General features: G+C 50.4%; 1 protein-coding gene across 1 annotated transcript; it reads left to right on the top strand.

Moving 5' to 3' along the window:
* The first annotated feature begins 1690 nt into the window (after window positions 1–1690).
* Window positions 1691–18880, top strand: LOC123449396. The gene is made up of 10 exons (XM_045126607.1): window positions 1691–1881; window positions 2464–3964; window positions 4187–5536; window positions 5721–6022; window positions 6644–8286; window positions 16784–17213; window positions 17300–17462; window positions 18031–18134; window positions 18214–18305; window positions 18403–18880. Exons 1-10 carry the CDS (start codon window positions 1706–1708, stop codon window positions 18477–18479), a joined length of 5838 nt encoding a protein of 1945 aa, XP_044982542.1. The 5' UTR covers window positions 1691–1705; the 3' UTR covers window positions 18480–18880.
* Window positions 18881–21982: the final 3102 nt, after the last annotated feature.

The raw sequence follows: 21982 nt of genomic DNA, 5'->3' as shown, positions 1-21982 counted from the left end.
CGTTGGGTAGCCGTCCTTGCGAATCCTCCACGGTTTCGCGAAGCGGCACCCCGACGGGACGAGGAGGCCGTAGCCGTGGAGCTCCTCCGACAACGGCTTGTCGAGGCTTTGGGGCCAGTTGCTCTCCGACGCGCCGCCGCCGTCGGAGCTGCTGCCGTGCGCCATCGTCGGGAGGAACGACGGAACGATGGAGAGCAGGGGAGAGGGGGAGAGAACGTCGGGAGCAGCGACGGGACGACGGAGAGCACGTGAGAGAAGGAGAGAGCGACGGGTGTGCCGACGTGCCGCGGGACGCCGGGTATATATAGCGCAGCGACGGAAGGGGGTGACGGGGTAGTTGGCCGGCGTTACTCCCCCGGAGTGAATGCGCGTCGCCTCGGGAGCCGTCGAACCAGCGAGCCAGCGGCGACGGCGTCAGAAACCGATGCGACGGGGCTCTGACGACGCGGCCGTCATTAATGGCGTCGCCTCGGGAGCCGGCGAACCAACGAGCTATCGGCGACATCGGGAACCGACGCGACGAACTGGCGACGGGGCGCTGACGCGGTGGTTAATGGCGGCGGCTTCGGGAACCGACGCGACGAACTGGCGACGCAGCGCGCGATTAATGGCGCGGCCTCGGGAACCGAAGGATTGACCGCGGTCAGTCCGACGTGAAGACGCCACGTCACGCCGGGTGGATGCGGATACGACGCGTATTCCAGGGCTCCTGTACGTCGGTAGTTCGTCAACTGGCGCCCGTCGGGCTGACGCGCGTACGTGGGACGGGAAAAAAACATAATGGCCTTTGTTACGAAGGGGTATCGTTTAATCTTAGTCGTCCTTGTGTTTGGGGGATTGTACCGAAGAAGAAGTGACAACAATAACAATAAATCTGAACAAACTTTGGGAGTGTCAGTATGTAGGAGGAAGCTAATTCTATGTATTTATTTTTGACTGCAACAGCAGGTGCTCTGCATTTCCATTCTAGTAAGGGAAAAAAAAATCTTTACATGACTGAAAAGAAGATCAAGCGAAAGTCGTAATCTGCACGAACAGTTCGTCTGTACACAAATAAAAGAGTAATCACTCCCAAGCCTCCTCGAGGAGACCCATCTCATCAGCAGCTTTCCTCAAAAACCTCTTCAGCCACGGTGGATGGATTTGGCGTTGAAGATCCTGCTGTTCCGCAAGCTAAATCTTTTTGATTACACGCTCTCGTCGGAGGTTGGACAGTTAGTAGTTGCATAGGGCCTTCGCCGGTTGCAGACTTGCAGTGTCATTTACTTTACATCTTCATCGCGTGCTGGTCGCCGGTGTCTTTGTCATCACCGGCCTCAAGTATGAAACTATGGCGCGGAACTGCGTACTTGTTTTGTTCAAGAATAGGTGAGATTTACATGCCCGGCTGAAGCCCAAGCAGGCAATGCACAAACGGGAGGACAAGGGACATCATTAAGTAACAAAGTAAGTTTCGGAACCATTGCAACAAGAATCAGAGTGGCGCAGCGGAAGCGTGGTGGGCCCATAACCCACAGGTCCCAGGATCGAAACCTGGCTCTGATAATTTACTTTTTTTTTCCTTCGTTCGTTTTCCTGAGTTCCTTCCTGCTCCAAGATTCGTGCACGCCCACGGCGCCTTTTGGGCGGACCGACCCGCACAGAACGAAACGCTCACGCAAAACCCAGAACCCTAGCCTCCCTCTCCGCCCCCCTTGGCGCTCCCATGGCCATGGAGCCGGCCGCCTCCAGCCCCCGCGGCGCGTCCAGGAAGCGCCTGCGGAGCCAGTCGCCGCCTCCCGGAGGGCAGGCCCCGACCGAGCCCGCGCTCGCCCGCCCCCGCTTCGCGGAAAACCTCGACCTGGTCCTCTCCCTCCAGGGCAAGGAGCTCTCCCTCCAAAGGTCATCCCCCCCGCTTGCTGCCCACCCCCGTCTCGCAATTCGATGCAGCTTAGCACTCGTGTGCCAATCTCCGAGTAGGATCGAAGCAGTTATTCTGTAATTTGCATGCTTCTGGTCTGGCTGCTGCGGCTACGCGGATTTGGGGATGCGCTGCCTTCCTTAAGTAGCTACGTGAGGAGAGGAGATTCGTCTGATCCAGCCAGCTACTATATTTGGAAATGTAGCTTTGTTGTAGTTGTGTATTTCAAAGTGAGCTTTAAGTAGCTACATGAGGAGTAGGAGTTTACACCTGCACTGATTGGATCATTGTTGACTTAGGATAATAAACAGCAATTACTCTGTAAAAACAGTTGCATTAATTAAGGTCAGATTTTATTTTAATTGTTCCGTGGAGGCGAAAATATGCTCATGATTATACAGTATCTCTTTATGACATCCGATTCCCACTAGCATCTGTTTGGTGGTATTTGTATATATTGTAGTACACAGTTCAGTGTTTCTTAGTTGGGGAATCATTCCTGGATGAACTTTATTATGCTCCTTCTGTTTGTACTTCTAACATTTGTATGTTAAACCATGCAGAAAGGTTGAACTGGCCTTCAATTTTATAAAGACCGAGTCAAATCGTTCAAGCCATGGCCATAGGGCGGACAATATCCAGCTATTGCGAATGGTGTCATTTATTGGAAACTGGGTGCAATCTATCCTAGTTCTGTCTAAGAAAGTTCCAGAGCCTTTTGATCCTGTGTTAGATTATAGATGCTGGGAAATTTTGAGATTTTGCATTGAAAAGAAGCCGTCAGTCTCAATTTCTCTGAAACTGCTTAACCCACTTGGTCGCATTGCAAAGGATGGTTCGAGCAGAGTTCAGATCGGCGCTTCATGTGATGACCATGAATCCTTTTTGCTCTTCGAACGAGTTTTCGACTGCGTGTCATTTCTTTTCTCCTCCAATACAAGAGCTTTCTTCAACGCAGGCGTGGATTTGTGGACCTCTTGTGTCACCGAGGCTATAAATCTTGTCCAGAAGGTTTCAACTAATGAGAAAAAGGGTTGTACCATTCTTCAGAATCTTGGAAATTGTCTGCTTGAGCAGTTTTCAAGCTTTCTCAGATTCTATGCAAACCCTAAGAATATTTTCCGTCCTTTTGTTGACAAGATTCTTGATCCGCTGTTGGAATTGTTGGTTTTACTTAATTCACAAGCAAATTCTATCAAGCACAAGCAGGCAGGATCCACGTTGAAGATTGCTGAAGAAATTTTGTCAAATGGTCTGTTTCATCCACAACATCTTAGTGGATATTTTGGACTCAAGAATTTGAATAAAGGTAGTGTCAAGGATGTCAAAGGAAGCTACCATAGGCATCTATTTGAGCGATTCAAAGGAATAAAAGAAGAAAGCAAGGCTGTATTGCTTTCTGGGTTCGGTTACTTGCTTCAATTGTTTGTTACCAGGGCTAGAAATCAAAGAACATCTTTAGCACCGAAGGGAACATCCTTCAAAAGCCCACAAAAAACCAGTGAGGGCTCTGAAGAACCCCAGCAACAAGGAGAATCCATTTTTGAAGTGTTCATGCAATTTATGGAACCTTTGGTGTTAGAATGCAAGTCATATTTGCAAAAGGACCTCTCTGATTTAGGAGTCACAAAGCTAGTAGAAGTTCATTGCATGCTGAAGTCCATCAATGAGATGCTAGCAACAGTTACTGAAGAGAAAATTTATGTCCCTACAGAGGACACCTCGGAAGGATCTTATCTCCAGTTCTTGCAAGAAATTTACAGGGTCTTAATCTTGATGGCTGAAAAAATGTACGACTTCTGGGTGTCAGCTGTGCATTTAGAAGATGCAAACGTTAAGAAGATGCTGCCTTTAATGTTTGTGGAGATTGTTGTTGCAGTTGGTCATTTTCTAGAAATAGAATACAAGGTCATGGGGAGTGACCTTGTAAAACCATGGTCAATGATTTTTGCTTTGTCTGCTATCAATGTATCTTCCAAGGACATCAAACCCTGCTTCCTACTAACCTCAAAGATTTCAAGCCTTTCGTCCCAAGTGATTCGTACATTTAGTGAGCTTCGTCAGGTCCGTTATGTTCTTTTTCAGTGATCACCTTTAGCAATGCCCTCTAAAACACAATTGTTTATCTTTTTCTTTATTTTCTTATATGCTTCTTACTTTTTGCTTTTGTGTTCTTCCGTTGCCTGCCAATGGTTATATTTCTGCAATGGTATGTATATTGTATGAACTACTGAAATAGATTTTTTATTTTGAGTCTGATGCTTCTCTCTGTTTTCCACCTTGTAGGTTGCACACTCCATTTGTACGCTGTGCAATACTGTGAGAACATTCAGAGCTGTTTCTGGTCCTGATGCAGTACCAGGACCGTTTTCTGTGGCTTCTTTGTCCTCACATAAATGTTTTGAATCACTGGCAACATTACTGAGCTCTCAAACATTGAGGGATGCTATCTGTACTTCAGTTAACTCAATGCCAGAAGGTCAGTCTAGTCGTTGCATAGAGGAGCTTACAGTAGATCTTACAGATACATTGAAATGGATGAAAAGTCGCGACGAGGTTGTAGATTTGGAATCACAGGGGGAGCCCCGCTTGATGTCCAGGAAGTCAGTTTTTCATCAGAGAGCTGAACTTTTTGGAAGGTACTTATCTGAACTATACACAAGCGTGCTTGACTCGATAACTGTGACCGCTTCAAATACCACACTGGTTGCAAAATCTGTTGAAAGGTTGGTCAACACAATACGTCCCAACTTGAGTCAGTTGGTGAGAAATGAATCAATAAATTCAAGTGAGTTCATTTCGTCAGTTGTAGGAAAGAACCTATCTAACAAACAATGTGCCAACTGGCAAAAGATTCCAAGTTTGTCTTGGTTTTTTGCCTTCTTCTTTCGCATATATACATCATGTAGAAGTCTGCATCTGCAATCTGTTGGCCTCATGCCTCCAGATTTAGCAATAGAAACAACAGAATTAGTGGGAAATTCATTCATTGTATGCTGCGGAAAGGAATGGACCAATACATCCAATATTATAGCTGAAGGCTACTTTGCTTGGATTGTTGAAAGTGCAGGCTCCCTTTTGGATGCCATCGAAATATTATCACAGTCCATTCCAAGAAACCATTCTGGTTTTACTACGCTTTTTTACACCCTTCATGTGATGGCTCTGCAAAGACTTGAAGACCTTAACAGGCAGATTAATGCATTTGACTTTTTGCTTGAAGATGGCACACAGCAGTTTGATACCAAGGATAGGGGAAACACTGAGTTATTAAAGGATCCTTGCTGTCTTGAGGCTGCTCGACTAACCAGTTTTATGATGAACAATATGAGAATATTATCTTCAGCAGGAACTGACAGTATTTCTTCCTGGGATATGAGTATATACTCTTTAGATGAAGATTCTTTTCATATAGCAACTTGGCAGCTTCTGTGTGAAAACATTGATATTTGGAGTTCTCATGCATCCAAGAAGGATTTAAAGAGCTTCTTTTCGAACCTGATAAAGTTTTCTTTTGTTCAAAAGAGGTCATGCAGAGATGAGGAGAGTAGTGACTGTCAAGATTCATGCAGAGAAATAACCTTGCATACTATTTCGGTGGAGCTTCTGTGTGATACTATCATTTATGACCAAAAGGTTTCATTGTCCTACTCCTTCCATCCAAAGAAAACTTTGTTCAAGAATTTACCGTACATGCTGATAGTATTAGTTCTGCTTTGATGATGATGGTTTGTTTGTGTCGCAGTTTTAAGTTTTAGTAGTATCTTCTGTTTGTTCTTTCCTACTTGGTCTAATTTGGAACGTATGTACTATTTCACAGGTGCTATTAAAGAATTTGGCATCAAGTTTTTGCGGTGCTCTCAAGAAATCGATATCTTCTTTTATCACCAGAGCTGATGAAGATAATGCCTTATTGGACATCTCACCTGATTTGATGGAGATATTAAATAAACCGATTAATGAGAAGTTGGTTGGTACATATCTTGATTCTACACATGCACACGGTGTAGATAAATACCGGATCTGTGAGAATTTACTAAATTTTTGTAGCACAGTTCCCGGATTTCATTCCAACACCAAGTCATTCTTGCAACTTATAACTTATATTCTCCATCTTGAAAGGCAAGTGTACATTTTTTACATTTGTCCATTTATTTGTACGGATGGTGATGGCTATCCTTTCTGCCATTGCACTAGAGTATCTCTGTATGCTCCCAGTTTGAACTTTTGACCCAAAAAAGTGTTCACAAATACTTGCCCCTAGGCATATTTTCCCATTTATGGTCATTAATTCTACTTATCTCCTCGGCTTTCCCTCACTGTTTAGTCTTGTGAGATTAATTGGAGGGTAGGAAGGTGTAGGCATGCCAAATCTCGTGACAGTAAAAGGTCCATTGTTTTTATGGATCCTGATTATGTTGATATTTAACTTTCATGTCACCACAAAAAACTAGTCAGTGTAGTTGCTAATCTGTACAACTTACGAATTATCCATTTTAATTTTATTGGTTATTTATAGTCTATGTTTAATCTTTCTGTGTGTCTGATAAATTAAGATGAACTTATCATATGATGACGTGTGACTGTCAACTATCAACTATGTGCCATCTAGTTAATGCTACAGCCTTCTTGGGTAATCTGGGTGATCCACAATTTCGGGGAATATACACCGGACATGCTCATTTCTTATCTGCAAGTCTGTGCTCCGATTAGCTTTCTGACAAATTATTTCTTTCCTTTCAGACTTCTGCTATTGACATTGCTAAGTCGTCGTTATGAATCGTGTAATCCGATTGAGCTAATTCGTCTGTTTATATGTTGTCGAAGGGCAATGCAAAATCTTGTTTTGAAATTTGGCAAAGAGTACCCAGAGTCAAAACAATACTCAATGTTTTCCGAACTTCTAGGCAACTCATATTCTCTTATTTGGCTTTTGAGATCTGTCCAGGAGATTATTGGATTGTCACACGAAATATTTGGAGAGCACACTGATCAGAAGAAAAATACCTTGTTCTCCTTGGTAGATAAGACATCAGAAATATTTTCTACACTAGCGAACTTGAATTCAAAATTTTGCTTGCCAGGTCCCAAGAAACAAATTGGATCTTCCCTGAAGCATACTGCTAATGAAAGTGATACTTCTGAACATGATGGTCAGGCATTTGATACTCTAGAAAATTCAGCCTTGGAGCATGTCAAAACTATGGCTGAACAGTTAGAGAAGACTACAGCTGTCATACCTGTAACCGCAAAGGATCGCAGGTGTGTTATAAAAATAGAGAACTCCTATGACAATGTTTGTTGGGATAAACTATTATGCACTATGTCTTGCATAGGTGGATTCTTGTGGGGTCTTGTTTCAGCATTTGAAAGCACAATCAAAGACTATCCAACTGCAAGCTCAGAGGAAAGAAAACTGATGCTTCACTATGCCTCCAATTTTAGCAGATCTATTGCTAAATTTGAGACCTTTGTAGATATCTGTCTGCATGTCTTGTTTATGGAGAACAAGGATTTTGGGTCTGTTGATTTGATCTCTGGCCGTCTACCACAAGAGCTGGATTGTGAGAATGGTTTTCTGAATATTGAAGTAGTCATGGATGGATGGACTATGCATCAGCTAAAGGGTAACAAATTACAGTCAGATGGTCCACCCGGTATGAAAGGATCTCTTTTGGAAAATCTGTTAAGTGGTGAAAATCCATTTGTAGCATTTACTTTGAGGGAGCTCTACAGTGTATCTGCTGCTGTTGTTAAGTTGAAGGGCCTCATATCCTTTTCAGGTGATGTCTGTAGGAAGGCATGCGATCCTTTTCAACACCTGTCGCTGAATCCAATGGTTGGGACAGCTTGCATTGCTCTACAGAAAATTGCAGACATGTCTGATTGGCCAGATATGTTTTCTCTTGTATGGATTGATGGAATATTAAGATATCTTGAAGTTTTAGGAACATTTCCTGAACTCAACTTGTCAAAAGAACTGTATGCTCAGGTCGTAAATGCACATGTGAGTGCTATTGGAAAATGCATTTTACTTCAAGGAAAGAGTGCGACTCTACCTACCCATGAGATTGGATCAAACACCAAAACACTTCATTTACAGAATACATCTGGCTATGTAGTTACAAAGAATATTATCGATAGGCAGAATAGGTTAAATTCATTTATATCAAGACTTAGACTGTCGATGAGAAATTTTGTTATTGTTGCATCAAACACGCATCTAAGTGCAACTTTACAAGTCATTGAAAGAGCCTTGGTTGGAGTGAATCAATATAGCCACTCAATATATGAAGTGAAGACTGGAACATCTGATGGTGGGACAGTTTCTTCTGACGTTGCTGCTGGAATTGACTGCCTTTATCTTGTTCTTGGATCTGTGCCAGGTTCGCAGCCCAAAATTTTCTATCTGATATTCTCTGGAATGCAATCCTATTATTCATGTAATGGAATGTGATTTCCGTCTACTTGCTTCTGGCATATGTTAAATTGGCTTATCCAAATAAATCAGTAATCTACTACTCCATCCATTCCTAAATATAAGTCTTATAATAGATTACACTAGGGGACTACATACATAGACATACTTTAGAGTATAGATTCACTCATTTTGCTCCGTATGTAGCCTACTAGTGAAATCTCTAAAAAGACTTATATTTAGAAACGGAGGGAGTAAATCTGTAACATCATAATATGCATGGGAACTAGATTACTTGCCTTAACAATAGTGATTGAATATACCTGACAATAGCATTAGTCTCAAATTTTTGTTGTTCATTAATGTATGTTCCACTGTCCACTACTGAATATATGAAGTTCTTAATAAGCATCAAGTTGTTCTTCGATGATGAAGACTTTTGATCAGTCATAGGTGGTTCTGGACGTAATGAAGATCTATTTTAAATAAATACTCCCTCCATTTTTATATACAAGGCCACAAACTCTTAATGTGTGTTTTTATCTCCAACGCAAAACAAGACAACTCTCTCACTTCTTTATTGGTTGATTAATGTGGTGCATGCAAATCAACCTTCTCACTCCTACATGCATGCATGTGGTATTGATATCCTCGGTTGCTAGTACGAGGCAAATTTCATCAATTTTACTTTGGTTGGTGTTAGTGGCCTTGTATAGCTGCAAATTATATTTTTGATGGTGGCCTTGTATACAAAAATGGAGGGAATGTGTAAAATTCTATCTTGGAGGAGTGCTTCATCCAGACTTACACATTTTGGTTTCTCTTTAGGTAACAGGTAGTAGTTGCTTAATGCTTACAGTCCGTGAATAGCGGTAAATGAATAGATAACACATCATAACCAGAACATTTGTGATTCTACTCTGGATCTTTTCATCTGAATCTTCTATTCTTAAATAGTTGCAACCCACAATCTATTTTTCCTTCTCATGCAACCATGCCACATCATCAAGTCATGCATTTAGTCATAAGTATTTATTTTTCCTCATGTAACCATGCCACATCATCAAGTCATGCATGTGGTCATAGGTTATAATGTGTGCACTAATCTACACATTTTTTCTTTTTGAGAAAACGCAAAAGCCTTGCGTTTCTTTGCATTGAAAAGGGGGGGGGGTAGTACAGCCTCCGAAGAGGAAGTTACAGCACAGTTACATGTAGGTCTAGTGGACATCCCAGGTTGGGGGCAAAGCTACCCTAAGCCCTTTGTCCCCAGCCCGAGCCCAGCACCTAACCTCATCTTGAATCCTATCTAAGAGCTCGTTCAGCGACGGAGGTATGTGATCGAACACACACGCGTTCCTATGCTTCCATATCATCCAGGGGACCAGCAGCGCGACAGAACGCAGTGTCTTGCGGAGCGGTGGGGGGGTGGCGTCTCGCGCCCTACTCCACCAGTCCTGGATGGAAGCGTCGTGCATCGGCAGAGGGGCCGGGAGGTGCAGCCAGGACAGCGTCTCATGCCATGCCTGCCGCGCGAAGGAGCAGGAGATCAGCAGGTGCCGGATAGTCTCGGGCTCCTGGTCGCATAGGAGGCAGCGAGTGTGGTGAGGGAGCCCTCGGCGCGCAAGCCTGGCTGCGGTCCAACAGCGGTCCAGATCCGCAAGCCAGTGGAAGAACTTGACTTTCGGGGGAGCCCAACCTTTCCAAATGAGCTGCCAAGAGTGGCATGTTAATGATCCATGGAAGGTTGCCCTGTAGCAAGACCTCGCCGAGTAGATGCCGTTGGCCGTCCACTTCCAGATGAGCTTGTCCGGCTCCGAGGACAGATTGATCCGAGCGACGAGCTGCCATGTCCTCAAGTATTGGCCTATCTCCTGCAGGCCCACCACACCTCTGATGTCACGGGCCCAGGCATTGTCGGCGATGCCTTCCGCCACCGTCCTCACTTTTCTTCTGTTCTTGGGGATGCATAGGTATAGGAGTGGCGCAAGGTCGCGAATTGACTGCCCATGCAGCCATCGGTCCTCCCAGAACAGAGCGGTGAGGCCATCACCTACTAGCATGAGGGTGGATGCATGGAATAGGCCGCGCTCCTCAGGGGAGAACTGTAGGTCAAGGCCTTGCCATGCACGGTCGGCATCCGTCCTCGATAGCCAGAGCCAGCGGAGCCTGAGCGCTAGCCCCGTGCGCTCCAGGTCTCGAATGCCCAGCCCGCCGTAGGCGAGCGGCTGGCAGACAGTGCGCCAGTTGACGTGACAGTGCCCTCCCATTGCAGCCTCACGACCCGCCCAGAGGAAGCCGCGCTGTATCTTCTCAAGCTGTTTCAGGGTCTTCTTCGGGGGCGAGAGAGCCAGCATCTGGTGAATCGGGATCGCGCTGAGAACAGATTTGACCAATGCCAGCCGTCCTGCCTTGTTCATGAGCCATGCCTTCCAGGACGGGAGGTGGCCTGCGACGGCGTCTACCAGTGGCTGCATCTGTGCCGCTGAGGGCCGGCGAGAGGAGAGCGGGATGCCCAGGTACGTGATGGGCAGCGCCGCGGGCTGGCAGCCCAGCGCCTCCAGCAGGGCGTCGGCATCCTCACCCCCATGCAGGGTCGTGGCGGAGCTCTTGCCGTAGTTCACCCGCAGGCCAGATGCGGTCTCGAAGATGCCCAAGATGCTCTTCACAGCAATAACCTCCTCCATCTCGGCGTGGCAAAACATCATCACGTCGTCGGCATATAGAGAAATTGCCAGAATGCTGCGACGGGGGTGCAGGCGCCTGAGGATGCCGGTGTGGAGCGCCCTGTGCATGAGGCGGGCCAGCGCATCGGCCGCCAGGACAAAGAGCAGCGGCGATGTGGAGTCGCCCTGGCGCAGCCCGCGCCTGTGCCAGATCGGGGGGCCGGGTACTCCATTGAGCATAACTCGCGTGCTGGCCGAAGAGAGCAGGATGGACAGCCATTCCCTGATCCTGTCACCGAAGCCATATTGGCGCAGGACCTCGAAGAGGAACGGCCAGGATATGGAGTCGAAAGCCCGCGTGAGGTCGAGCTTGAGCATGATGCACGGCGAGCCCAGGTGCTGGAGCATCCGCAGAGACTGCTTGACGAGCACGAAGTTGTCGTGGAGCGTGCGTCCGGCGATGAAGGCGTTCTGGTTGCGGCTCACCAAGCTATCGAGCTTGGGGGCGATGCGCAACGACAGAACCTTGGCGAATATCTTGGCGACTATGTGGATCAGGCAAAGGGGCCGATAGTCTCCCAGCTTGTGTGCATCCGCTCGCTTGGGCAGCAGGGTGAGCAGGGCTTGGTTGAGCTTACCAAACCCTCTTCCTCGTAGCGCATACAGCTGCTCGAAGGCGTCCAGGATGTCTTGCCTGATGATGCACCAGCAAGCGCGCAGGAATTCGGCGGTAAACCCGTCCGGCCCCGGTGCCTTGTGGGGCGGCATGCAGCACACCGCAGCCCAAATCTCCTCGGAAGTGAAAGGCTCGTCCAGGCTGCCCAGCTGGCCGGGCGTGATGAGCTGCGCCAGGTCAAGCGTGTGCTCTCGGGCCACCGCAGTGCCCAGGAGCCCGTCAAAGTGTTCAAATGCGGCCTGGGCCATCTCCTCGTGATCAGTCCGAGCCTGTCCATCAACTAGGAGGTTATGCACGCGATTCTTCTGGCGGCGGTAGGTGCACTGCCGGTGGAAGAAGCTCGTGTTAGCATCTCCCTCCGCGAGGAAGGTAATACGGGCGCGCTGCCGTGCGATGGTGCGCTCCAGGGAGGCAAGCCCGAGGTATGACTGCTTGAACTGCCTGCGCAACCAATCCTCTGATGGGGTGAGCGGGCGAGTCTCCATCGCGAGGTCGAAGCGGGCAATCAGCTCGCGGGAGATGGCCAGCTTGTCCCGGATACTGCCCGTGGAGCGGGCGCTCCAGCTCGTAAGGGCGCGGGTAGTGGCTTGCAGGCGCCGGACCAGCCGCTGGAAGGGGTCGGGGTCATGTACCGAGCTCCAGGCTGTGGCGACGGCGTCGTGGAATCCGTCGAGGCGTAGCCAGAAATCCTCGAAGCGGAAGCGCCTATGGGCCACGGGCATAGGAGAGCAGTCCAAGAGCAGCGGGCAGTGATCGGACACGACGGATGCGAGGCAACGGAGGTGGCACTCTCCATGGCAGTCCTCCCACTCCGAGGTGCATAGTACCCGGTCAAGGTGCACGAGCGTCGGCGGCGATTGCTCGTTGGACCAAGTAAAGCGGCGCCCGTTGAGGTAGACTTCCTTCAAGGCTAGGTCGTTGATAGCACGCCGGAATCTGCCCATCATGCGGCGATTCAGGTTACCCGAACTCTTGTCAGCATCCCGGTATATGAGGTTGAAATCACCACATAGCATCCATGGGCCCTGGCATGCGGCGCGAATGTCCCGCAACTCTTGCAGAAACAGCAGCTTCTCGGGGTCGCCTTGAGGGCCATACACCGTGGTAAGCCACCACGGGGCTCCTTCAGGCGCGCGCACCTTGACCGTGATCGCGTTTTGGGTAAATAAGGGGTCGGAAATGGTGACGGCTCTAGTTTTCCAAGCGATGAGGATGCCGCCGCGGGTGCCGTTAGCCGGGAGATAGGTAGAGCCATCGAACTCGGACCCGAGGGTGTCCAACACAGTCGACGAGCAAATCAACTCCATTTTCGTTTCCTGGAGACATACAATGGATGCCCGAGTAGTACAAAGCAGAGAGCGAATCGCGCAGCGCCTAGCGCGTGAGTTTAATCCCCTAACATTCCAGACCACAATCTGAGGACCTCGATACATGGAAGAGAGATCGACAACAGACGCCGCCAGCCTAGCGCGCACGGACCATGACATCACCCGCCGGCGTAGCCAAGTCAGCGGGGATAGCTCGGTCGACCAAGGCGGCCATGGCCTGCAGCACTGGAAGCCCCAGCGGCATGGCAAACATCTCGTCATAGGTCTTCATCTCTGTGGCTGTAATCTGCTGGTTCACCCCCACAATGCCGAGGGTGCGCATAATCTGCACCACCGCGCGCCGATCTGATGCGCAGGGAGCCGTGGCTTTGTCGGCGGCTGCGGAACGTCCCCTCCTGGGACTGAAGTTGAGGGCGGGGCGCTGCCGCTTCCCGGGAGAGGGCAGAACGGCGTCGAGCTGTTTGGTGGCCGCGGAGAGGAAGGCACCCAGCGTCCAGGGTTGGCTGGGGGCGTGGCAGTTGCGCCGTCGCTGCAGGGTGATCGGCGGCGAGGCGAAGCGACCAGGGGCCAGAGCACGGGTGCTAGAGCTAGCAGCGCGGGGGGAGGAGTCCTGCCTGGGCGTGGGTCTCAGCAGTATCGAGAGGCGCCCTGGGCAGGGGGACGAGCCCGGTGTCACGCGCGGCAGGGTCGACGGCTCCGTGAGCGTCGCGGGCCTAGGCGCCCCGGCAGGCGTGGCAGTTAGCGCGGGTGTCGCCACCGGCGCGGCCCCAGGGGCAGCGATATCCCAGGTCCTGGGCCCATTCGCAACAACAGCCAACCCGGCCAGGTCAGCTACCGCGGGCGCAGAGGCAGGGGCAACATCACCAATCTCCGCGGGCCCCGGGGTGACAGTTGGGGCCGGTGGGGACGGGGCGGGCAAGGCCGAATTGGCGGGAGCGTGCAGATCGCGTCCCGCCTCCCCGACGTGAGTGCGCGCGTGGGCCTGCTGCGGCTGTGCAGGGAGGGGCTGCGGCGGTGCGGGGGGGGGGGGGCAGAGGAGATCCTCGCCCCCTTTGGTCCAGACAGGGCTGCAGGAGGGACAGGGAGGGTCATCCCGTCTGGTTGCTTTGCAGGAGCCGGACGTGGCTGGCAGCGATCCCGACGGGGTGTGGGATCGGGCTCAGAAGTGGCGGGCCCGGGCGAAGCATCCTCGGTCAAGGGCGTGTTAGAATCGGCGGCCCCCTCCGGTCCTCGTCCAGCGAATGGGGGCGTGCCCCCCGTCCCACTGCCAGCCGTCGCGCCGTCATCAGCGGGAGGGGAGTTGGCAGCTAGCGATGGGGCCACCGGCAAAGTGGCTTTGGGCGTCACTGCGGGCCCCTGGCGCCTTCCTTTCCTGGCGCCCTGACGCGGGCGTGCAGGCCCCTGCTGACCGGGCCAGGCGAGCATCCCCTGGCGCGTGGGGCGGCGCCCTTGTCGCGGTGCGGCCAGGGCGCAACCGTACAGGCACCGCCGGAGCGGCCGGAAACGCCACCGGAGCGGCCAGAGACGCCGTGGGCATGCGGCACCAGAGCGTCCACTGCCATGCCATCCGCCTGGCCGGCCTGCGCCCCGTCCGTTCGACGACGTTTGCGGCCCCGCCGGCGCGTGCGTCCATTGCCGGGGCCCTGCCCCCTGCTCGGCCCAGGGCCATGCCTGCCAGTAGCATCGTCAGCCTCGCCACCATTGTCGGAGGAGTGGGCAGCGGCTGGAGCGGGTCGGATCAACTCGGCCTTGGTGAGGGCGATGGCCACCGGGAACGTGAGCGTTCTGACGGCCGACGCCTCCGAGGGCACGCGGCCGGGCAGCTGCTCGACGATTTCCAGGACGGCGGCGCGCCGGATGGCAGCCGGGTTGTGCGCGCGCCCTGCGATGCGGAAGACCGCCATGTCGTCGCGGGAACGAGTGCGGGGGTGCAGTCTCTCGATCCAGCAACAGTCTCCCAGCAGGTGCTCGGCAGTGGAGAGCAACCAGGCGTGAGCGGGGATGCCGCAGAGCTCCAGCTCGACGCGGTACTCGAGCTCGCCGGCGCCGGCGTGGGCGAGCTTGCACCAGGGCCGGAGCGACAGCGAGAAGCGGCTGGAGCTGATGAAGTGCTCGCCACGGAGCCGCCGCATGATAGCCAGGGAGGAGAAGATGATCAGGAAGTCTTCGGGATGGTGCTGGTGAACCGTGAAGTCTCCTTCCTCGAGCTCGAGGGAGCCGAGGAGCAGGGCGGCGACCTCGTCAATGGACACGGAGGGGTGAGTGCCCGTGACCGAAGCCACCATCGCGCGGGCGAGCACCAGCTCGGCCTCGTCTATCTCCTCGGTCTGCGCCATGAACACGCGGGGGGGGGGGGGGGGGGGCGCGTCCGCGGCCGGCAGGGCGGGAGGTGGGGGGGGGGGGGGACTGGAGCCAGCAAGACGGGAGCGGGGCGCGCCGCTGGGGGAGGGGCAGCGCGAGGAAGCCGGGTCTGCAGGACCGTGGCGTTGCACGGGGATCGCTGGGTCGCGGCCGCGGGCCGCCTACCATCACAGTTTCGAGAGGAGTGACCGGAGGCTAGGCAGCGACGGCAGCGAATGTCGTTGGGGCAATCCCGGACGCAGTGGCGATGATCGAGGCACCGGAAGCAGAGGCTCGCGAGCTCCTCGGGGGAAGGGCTGCGGCGGCGCGAGGTCGAGGGCCTGGCAGGGGCCTCCTGGCGCGGGCGACGGCGGTGCTCCCGTCGGCGAGCCTGCTGGAAACCATCTGCGTCCAGCACCGGCCCGCCCGAGACACGGCGGACTTCCGAGCGGGGGCCAAGGCGATCTTTGGCGGGAGGACGGGCCGCGGGAGCGACGCAGCCAGGAGCGGCGGCCGACGGCGCGGGGACGGCCGGCGGGGTGCGGGCGACGTCGCTGTACGAGCGCGCCGACGAGCCGCTCTCCGAGCCAGAGCTGCAGTCCCCATAGGAGACGCGCTCGCCGGAGAGGGACGTCCGGCGGTCGGCAGGGTCAGCCAGCACCGGAGCCATGTCGCGAGGGGCGGGGGGGGGGGGGGGGGGGAGGGCGGGGAGGGTGCTGCCGGCGGGGCAGTCCGGGCAGCGCGGCGCGGTGGCTAGGCGAGCGGAGCGTGGAGGGAGAGGGGAGCGCACATCCTGGCAGGAACAATAACATGATATCTACACATTTTTTCACTAATTTTTGTTATGGGCATAAGCGGTATATACTTTAGAGCAAATATATGTAGATCATGTTACACTTTTTTTACGCATCTTTTGTCAAATGCTTCATATGAGTTATTGTTCTTAAAATATAAAACAAGAGCAATCCTAATATTATTTAGCAATAGTTTTTGTTTTCCAACACCTATTTATACATCTGTTTATCATGTTTTCCGCGGCAACGCGAGGGGCATCATCTAGTAGTTCCTAATGATGAGTAAAAAGCTCCTAATGATGAGTACTGTAAGGGGTTGGCTCATGTAGCGTGGTGGTAGAGAATGTTGGCTGTTGCGTGAAAGGTTACAGTTTGAAACCCTGATATGTGCCCCTAAAAATATACTCCCTCCGTACCATAATATATGACGTTTTAGCAGTTCATTTGAGCTGCTAAAACGTCATATATTATGGTACAGAGGTAGTAGAACGTGCAGGTCATGCTTATTCTCAAAATAGCTTATACTATATAAAGATGTGGAGTTAATATTTTTGCAAGCATCATCTCAAACTACAAGGCTGGTCATCAGCATTCTGCAGTTTGCACCTTGTTTCATGGCGGGGAGCAAGTTTTTTGGACTGATTTTGTACTCATATTGCAGGAAATAGGCGTGTTTTCCAGAGAACTGTCCCAAGCCTAGTTGGTGCTTTATTCAACATTGTTTTACACCTTCAAAGTCCACTCATTTTCTATATAGAGAAGCTACCTCCTCTTTGCCCTGATTTGCATCCAGATGCTGGAGCGATTGTTCTAATGTGTGTTGAGGTTATCACATCATTTGTGGGGAGGCATACTTTTCAAATCGATGCGTGTCATGTGTCCCAGTGCCTGCATCTTCCTGTGATGCTTTTCAAGGGCTTCAAACATCTTCTTGCTGATCGCAGTGTATCCTGTTCACCAGAAAACATTCGTGAGCAAATTCCAGGACAATCTTTAGCTAGTAAGGAATATATACTTGACAGACAATTTTCTGTTGACATGTATGCTGCATGTTGCAAATTGTTGTGCACTGTTCTTCGCCACCAACAAAGGTAAAGATTTGACTTATTTTCTTTTTGTGCTTTTATGTTCTTTATTAAGCTATAAGCCTTTATATTGTTTTTTTCCCTCTGACCAGTGAGGTTGGACAATGTGTGGCTGTCCTGGAAGACTCGGTAAACATACTACTTGGTTGCTTGGAGTCTGCAGATTCCAAGATGGTTAGCATGGCAGGATGTTTCACTTGGAACAAGGAGGAGGCACTAAAATGTGCTTCCTTTTTCAGAAGGATCTATGAAGAGGTTTGTGATGCTTATGTTCTGCGATGTTTATGCTTTGGTAGTAATGCTATGTGTGGATATTTACAATGCAAAGTGCTTTGAGAGGTGCTTACACAAAATAAACCAGTGTTTTTAAGCACCAGTGGTTATTTCTGTAGCAGAGGTGCCTAAATAAGCACCTACGCTCTACAAATAAGCACCAGTGCTTAATCGGTTTATATTTTTCAAAGCACTTCTCTAAGCACCTTGCATTGTAGATGGCCTTAGGAACCGTTTGCTGCAGCACAGACTTTGTATTTTGCTTTCACAGAATCAGGAACATAAATGGCACAGTATATACTCCCTCCATTCCTAAGTATAAGTCTTTTTAAAGATTTCAATGCGGACTACATACGAAGCAAAATAAGTAAATCTACGTTCTAAAATATCTCTACATACATCCATATATAGTTCGTATTGGAATCTCGAAAAAGACTTATATTTAGGAGCGGATGGAGTAGATGTCATGTCATTCAGACATCCATGTTTTATGGTTCTTATGTGAACAAATCATATGCACTGATTCTTCTTTTGTGTGGATATAATACAGATGCGTCAGCAAAAAACCATCATGGAACATCACTCGATGCACTTTCTTGCTGGTTATATTTCCATGTTTTCTGGACTGGGTCCATTTCAGACAGGCATAACACGGTATGTTCTCCCTTGATGAAGACCTTCTGTTTAATTATTTATGTTTTTGTCTCAGCACTCTCACCCTTGTCCATGGTAGGGAAATTGACGAGGCCTTGCGACCTGGGGTGTATTCCCTAATTGATATCTGCCAGGAAAGCGATTTTCAACAGCTTCACACATACCTGGGTGGTCTGTAAATTCTGCCTGTTCTATTTATGAATAACCGTTACTGCTATAAATACTAATCCGACACCCAAGATAATCCTTTCCTTGTTTGGCTTTGCAGAGGGCCCATGCCGAACCACTCTTGCTAACCTAGTGCATGACTATAAATTGCACTTCCAGTATCAGGGCAAAATCTAGTCCCAAGTTGCTAAAGTTTTTTGGAATACTTGGTTATTCGTCCTGCTTAGGCTGGATATGAAATCTACAGTGTCACCTTTTGCATGATGTTGGGTTCATGGCGTTGAATGGATATGCATCAAACTTTGGAGGAACCAATGGAGCTATGGTTAGTGGTATTAAACCAGCCTGCTGGTATGTGTGGCAGATGAAGAGAAACCGAATCATTTGCTGTAAATCCCAGTAACCAAACTCGGCAATCTCAAGCAAATGTTGGCGTCCATATTTTGGGGTTAATACACAGCACGCTCAGTCTAGACTAAAACTAGGAGTATGTTATCCAACACCATGATCCATTGTTCTTCTTAACTAACGTTGCTAAAAGTGTAAAAAAGGGTTGCAGGGGCACCTGATTAGTCTGCTGTTGAAAATTCTGAAAATAAAAAAATATACTCCCTCCGTCCCATTATATAATTGCGTTTTTGACGCTAGTGCAGTGTCAAAAATGCTCTTATATTATGAAACGGAGGGAGTATATCTCAGATGCACACGTGTGCAGAACTTGTTATTTGACTGGCTTGAGCCAACCTGCAATGCAGCATGAGGTTTTCCATTGGAAAATGATTTAGCCGCCTCAATGTCAGGATTGTAACTGGCCTTCTGTTTCACCTTTTCTTCTCTACATTTAGCATCTCTAAACCACCAACAACTGTGCTGTCAAAAAAAAAAAAAAAAAAACTGCGCCGCCTTTTGTTTCTTGGCAAACCATTTGTGTTGCCGTGGCCATTGTCGGTGGCAACCGAGGATAAAATGAAATGGATTTCAGTAAAATTAGTTTCACAATTCCAGCCATGCCTCCTTAGAGATTAGGATGTCACCATATGTGTGTGAGGGCTAGGTGGGTGCAAGTGTGTGATGCCGTTGGCAAGGATCAGTGTGGGGATTACCAAGGACGTAGCTGAATCCCAGACCACTCGAGGAAGGTGGCACATAGTTGACTTGCACGAGCTACGTCTGTACATTTCGTCGTGGTCTGTTTAGTGTTCTGAGAGGGGCTTTGCATAACCAAGCAAAGCCATCGCGGTCGCCGTCAGTCGAGGTGCACGAGCGAGAGAGAATATGTGAGGTGATAGATAGGAGGGAGGGAGGGAGGGATGGGGGGATAAGGGGAGCCATGGAAGGTGTGCTGCGGTTGTAGTAGTAGTACAAGATCAACATGGTGGGGCACGCCACGGAATGGAATTAGGTGGATGCGGCAACAAGATCGCCGATCGGGGGTGAGAGGGACCAAAAGCTACCCGCCCGCACGCACGCACACCGCGGTGGCCACTATCATATGATTGGATAAAAAGTCCTCGCCCTAGGCCACAGGGCTGAATCAGATTCCCACGATCGCCTGTTATCCATCCGTCACCTCACCTCACCTCACATCTCCTCTCCCGCCCCCGTGACCCGACGCTTCCAACCTCATCCACATCTCGTCTCTCGTTGCAGCGTGCAGTGCACCACGCCGTGCCTCCCCGACCCGACCCCGTTCCGGCTCAAGGTTCGTCTCATGGTAATAATGCCCTCTTATCTTTTGCGGTTCTGTTTATGATGTAAACGCATGCTTTGCGCCACTTGTTAATGGGGACGTGAGGGGTTGTATTCTGCATTAGCATGGTAAGTAGTATTAGCTAACTTCTCATGATTGATTGATTGATTGATTGATTGATTTACGATCGCTGCACGCATGAACCTGATCATCCATTTTTCATTCAGTGAACACTATAGGCCAACATATTGCAGGGAAAGAGAATGAACCTGGGGAAATGAAAGTGCATGGTTTCCCACTAAATACAGAGAGCAGATTTACTAGTCAACCCCGAACCACCAAGTTGACTCAAATATTTCCATGCTCCCCCCATCCCCATCAAGCCGATTTTTTGCTTTTCTCCATCAAGATATGGTGTTTGATTTGTCGTGAGTTCGAGGTTTGTCTTCCAGCCATCATGAGGTTTAGCTCCAATCACCATCCTTTGATAGTATACTACTACATGGGATGGGACTGGGATGCAGTGCAAAAAAAGAGGTCCTAGCTAGGGCCTCTCCCTTGGCTTATCTCTCCTTTCGCTGCCTTGCTGCTGACTTTTTTTGGCAGCCAGCACTACGCGACCGAGTTGCAATTGCAAAGCAGCGGCGTGCCTCCAGTTGGGATTGGGCCACGTGTGCCCAGGCATTGTCACCCTGACTCGGCATCATATCTTTCCCTTCTTCCACCCACCCACCAACCACAGAGGCCCAGCTAGCGCGAGAAAGATAATACAAGTTGCCGCCCGGCCGCATAGCGCGTTGCATGCACGATCCGTTCCGTCGTCCAGTGCGTCCGGATTACGATCATGATTGCATGGCATTGCTGGGATTATGTCAGCCGTTACGTGCAGGAGAGACTTGGGATCAATCGTATTGACGTCATCGTTTTGCCTTGGATTTTTTCGTCATCCAACACCTCAACTACACTTCGGTTTTACACACAGGCGATGTAAACTGGTTTGGGATTTTCTTTCATCCTTGTATCAGGAGGAAACCCTACATATCGGAACGCCAGTGTACCACCATCGAAAGGTGAGGGAGGAAACGTGTGGTACAGCGCTAGTCGCACAAATGGCAACGTGCTACCAGTCTCCACTAGCCATAGCCAGCCTATCTGTGCATCTCCCAGTCCACTTATAATTGCGTGCTGTGGCCATCCCTATCCCGTCAATTCTCCTTGTCTGACTGCAGAAGATGGCGCGCACCGACGGCGCACGTAGCTAGTACGATCGAGGTCCCCCAGCCCTCTCTATTGCCTTGCCTTGGCACTTGGCAGCACGGGCACGGTGGAGGACATGGTATCGACATGGAACGATGCTAGTATTGCATATTGCTACTGGGTCCGAGCGATATAATTTGTTGGGTAACTGTAAGAGCAACTCTAATTAGGCGACCCATTTCGTATGTCGTCGTCCGTTTGGGTAGGTGCGGATAAAAATGATATTCCAACGCGTCGATCTATTGCCAAAATGTGTTCGCCCGACCCATTTCTAACCTAAATTTGGGACTGAAAAGCGTTGACGCGGACACGCGTGCCCTCTCGGTGTCCGTCCCAACCACCGCGATCAATATTATTTACGACGGTCGCCATCCTCGGACCCACGCGTAAGCGATCGCGATCGGTCTTTTTTAATCAAAGCGTGCGGTAGGTTCCGCCATCTGCTTCCAGAACCCCGTCCGTCCACATCCAGCCACCTCCTCGGCGACCAAAACCCTAGCACCATGGCCGGCGGCTTCCCAAACAAGGGCAAGGCCCCGCTCTACCCCGTGCCATCTCCCCGCCGCCGTCTTCCCACCGGCCTCGTCAGTGTGTGAGCGTCCCGGTGCACCAAGCGCGGTGGCACTGAGAGCACCGCTATGACAGTCCGAGACCGACGTTCCAGAAGATTCCCTTTCTGTTCCGTTTTCGTCATGTGATTATTTTATTTGTCGCATCATCATCGCATCACGCG

This window comes from Hordeum vulgare, chromosome 4H, assembly GCF_904849725.1.
Source record: "Hordeum vulgare subsp. vulgare chromosome 4H, MorexV3_pseudomolecules_assembly, whole genome shotgun sequence".
Classification (NCBI taxonomy): domain Eukaryota; kingdom Viridiplantae; phylum Streptophyta; class Magnoliopsida; order Poales; family Poaceae; genus Hordeum; species Hordeum vulgare.
Note: the sequence above shows the minus strand (reverse complement) of the source record. Positions and strands in the feature narration are given on the sequence as shown.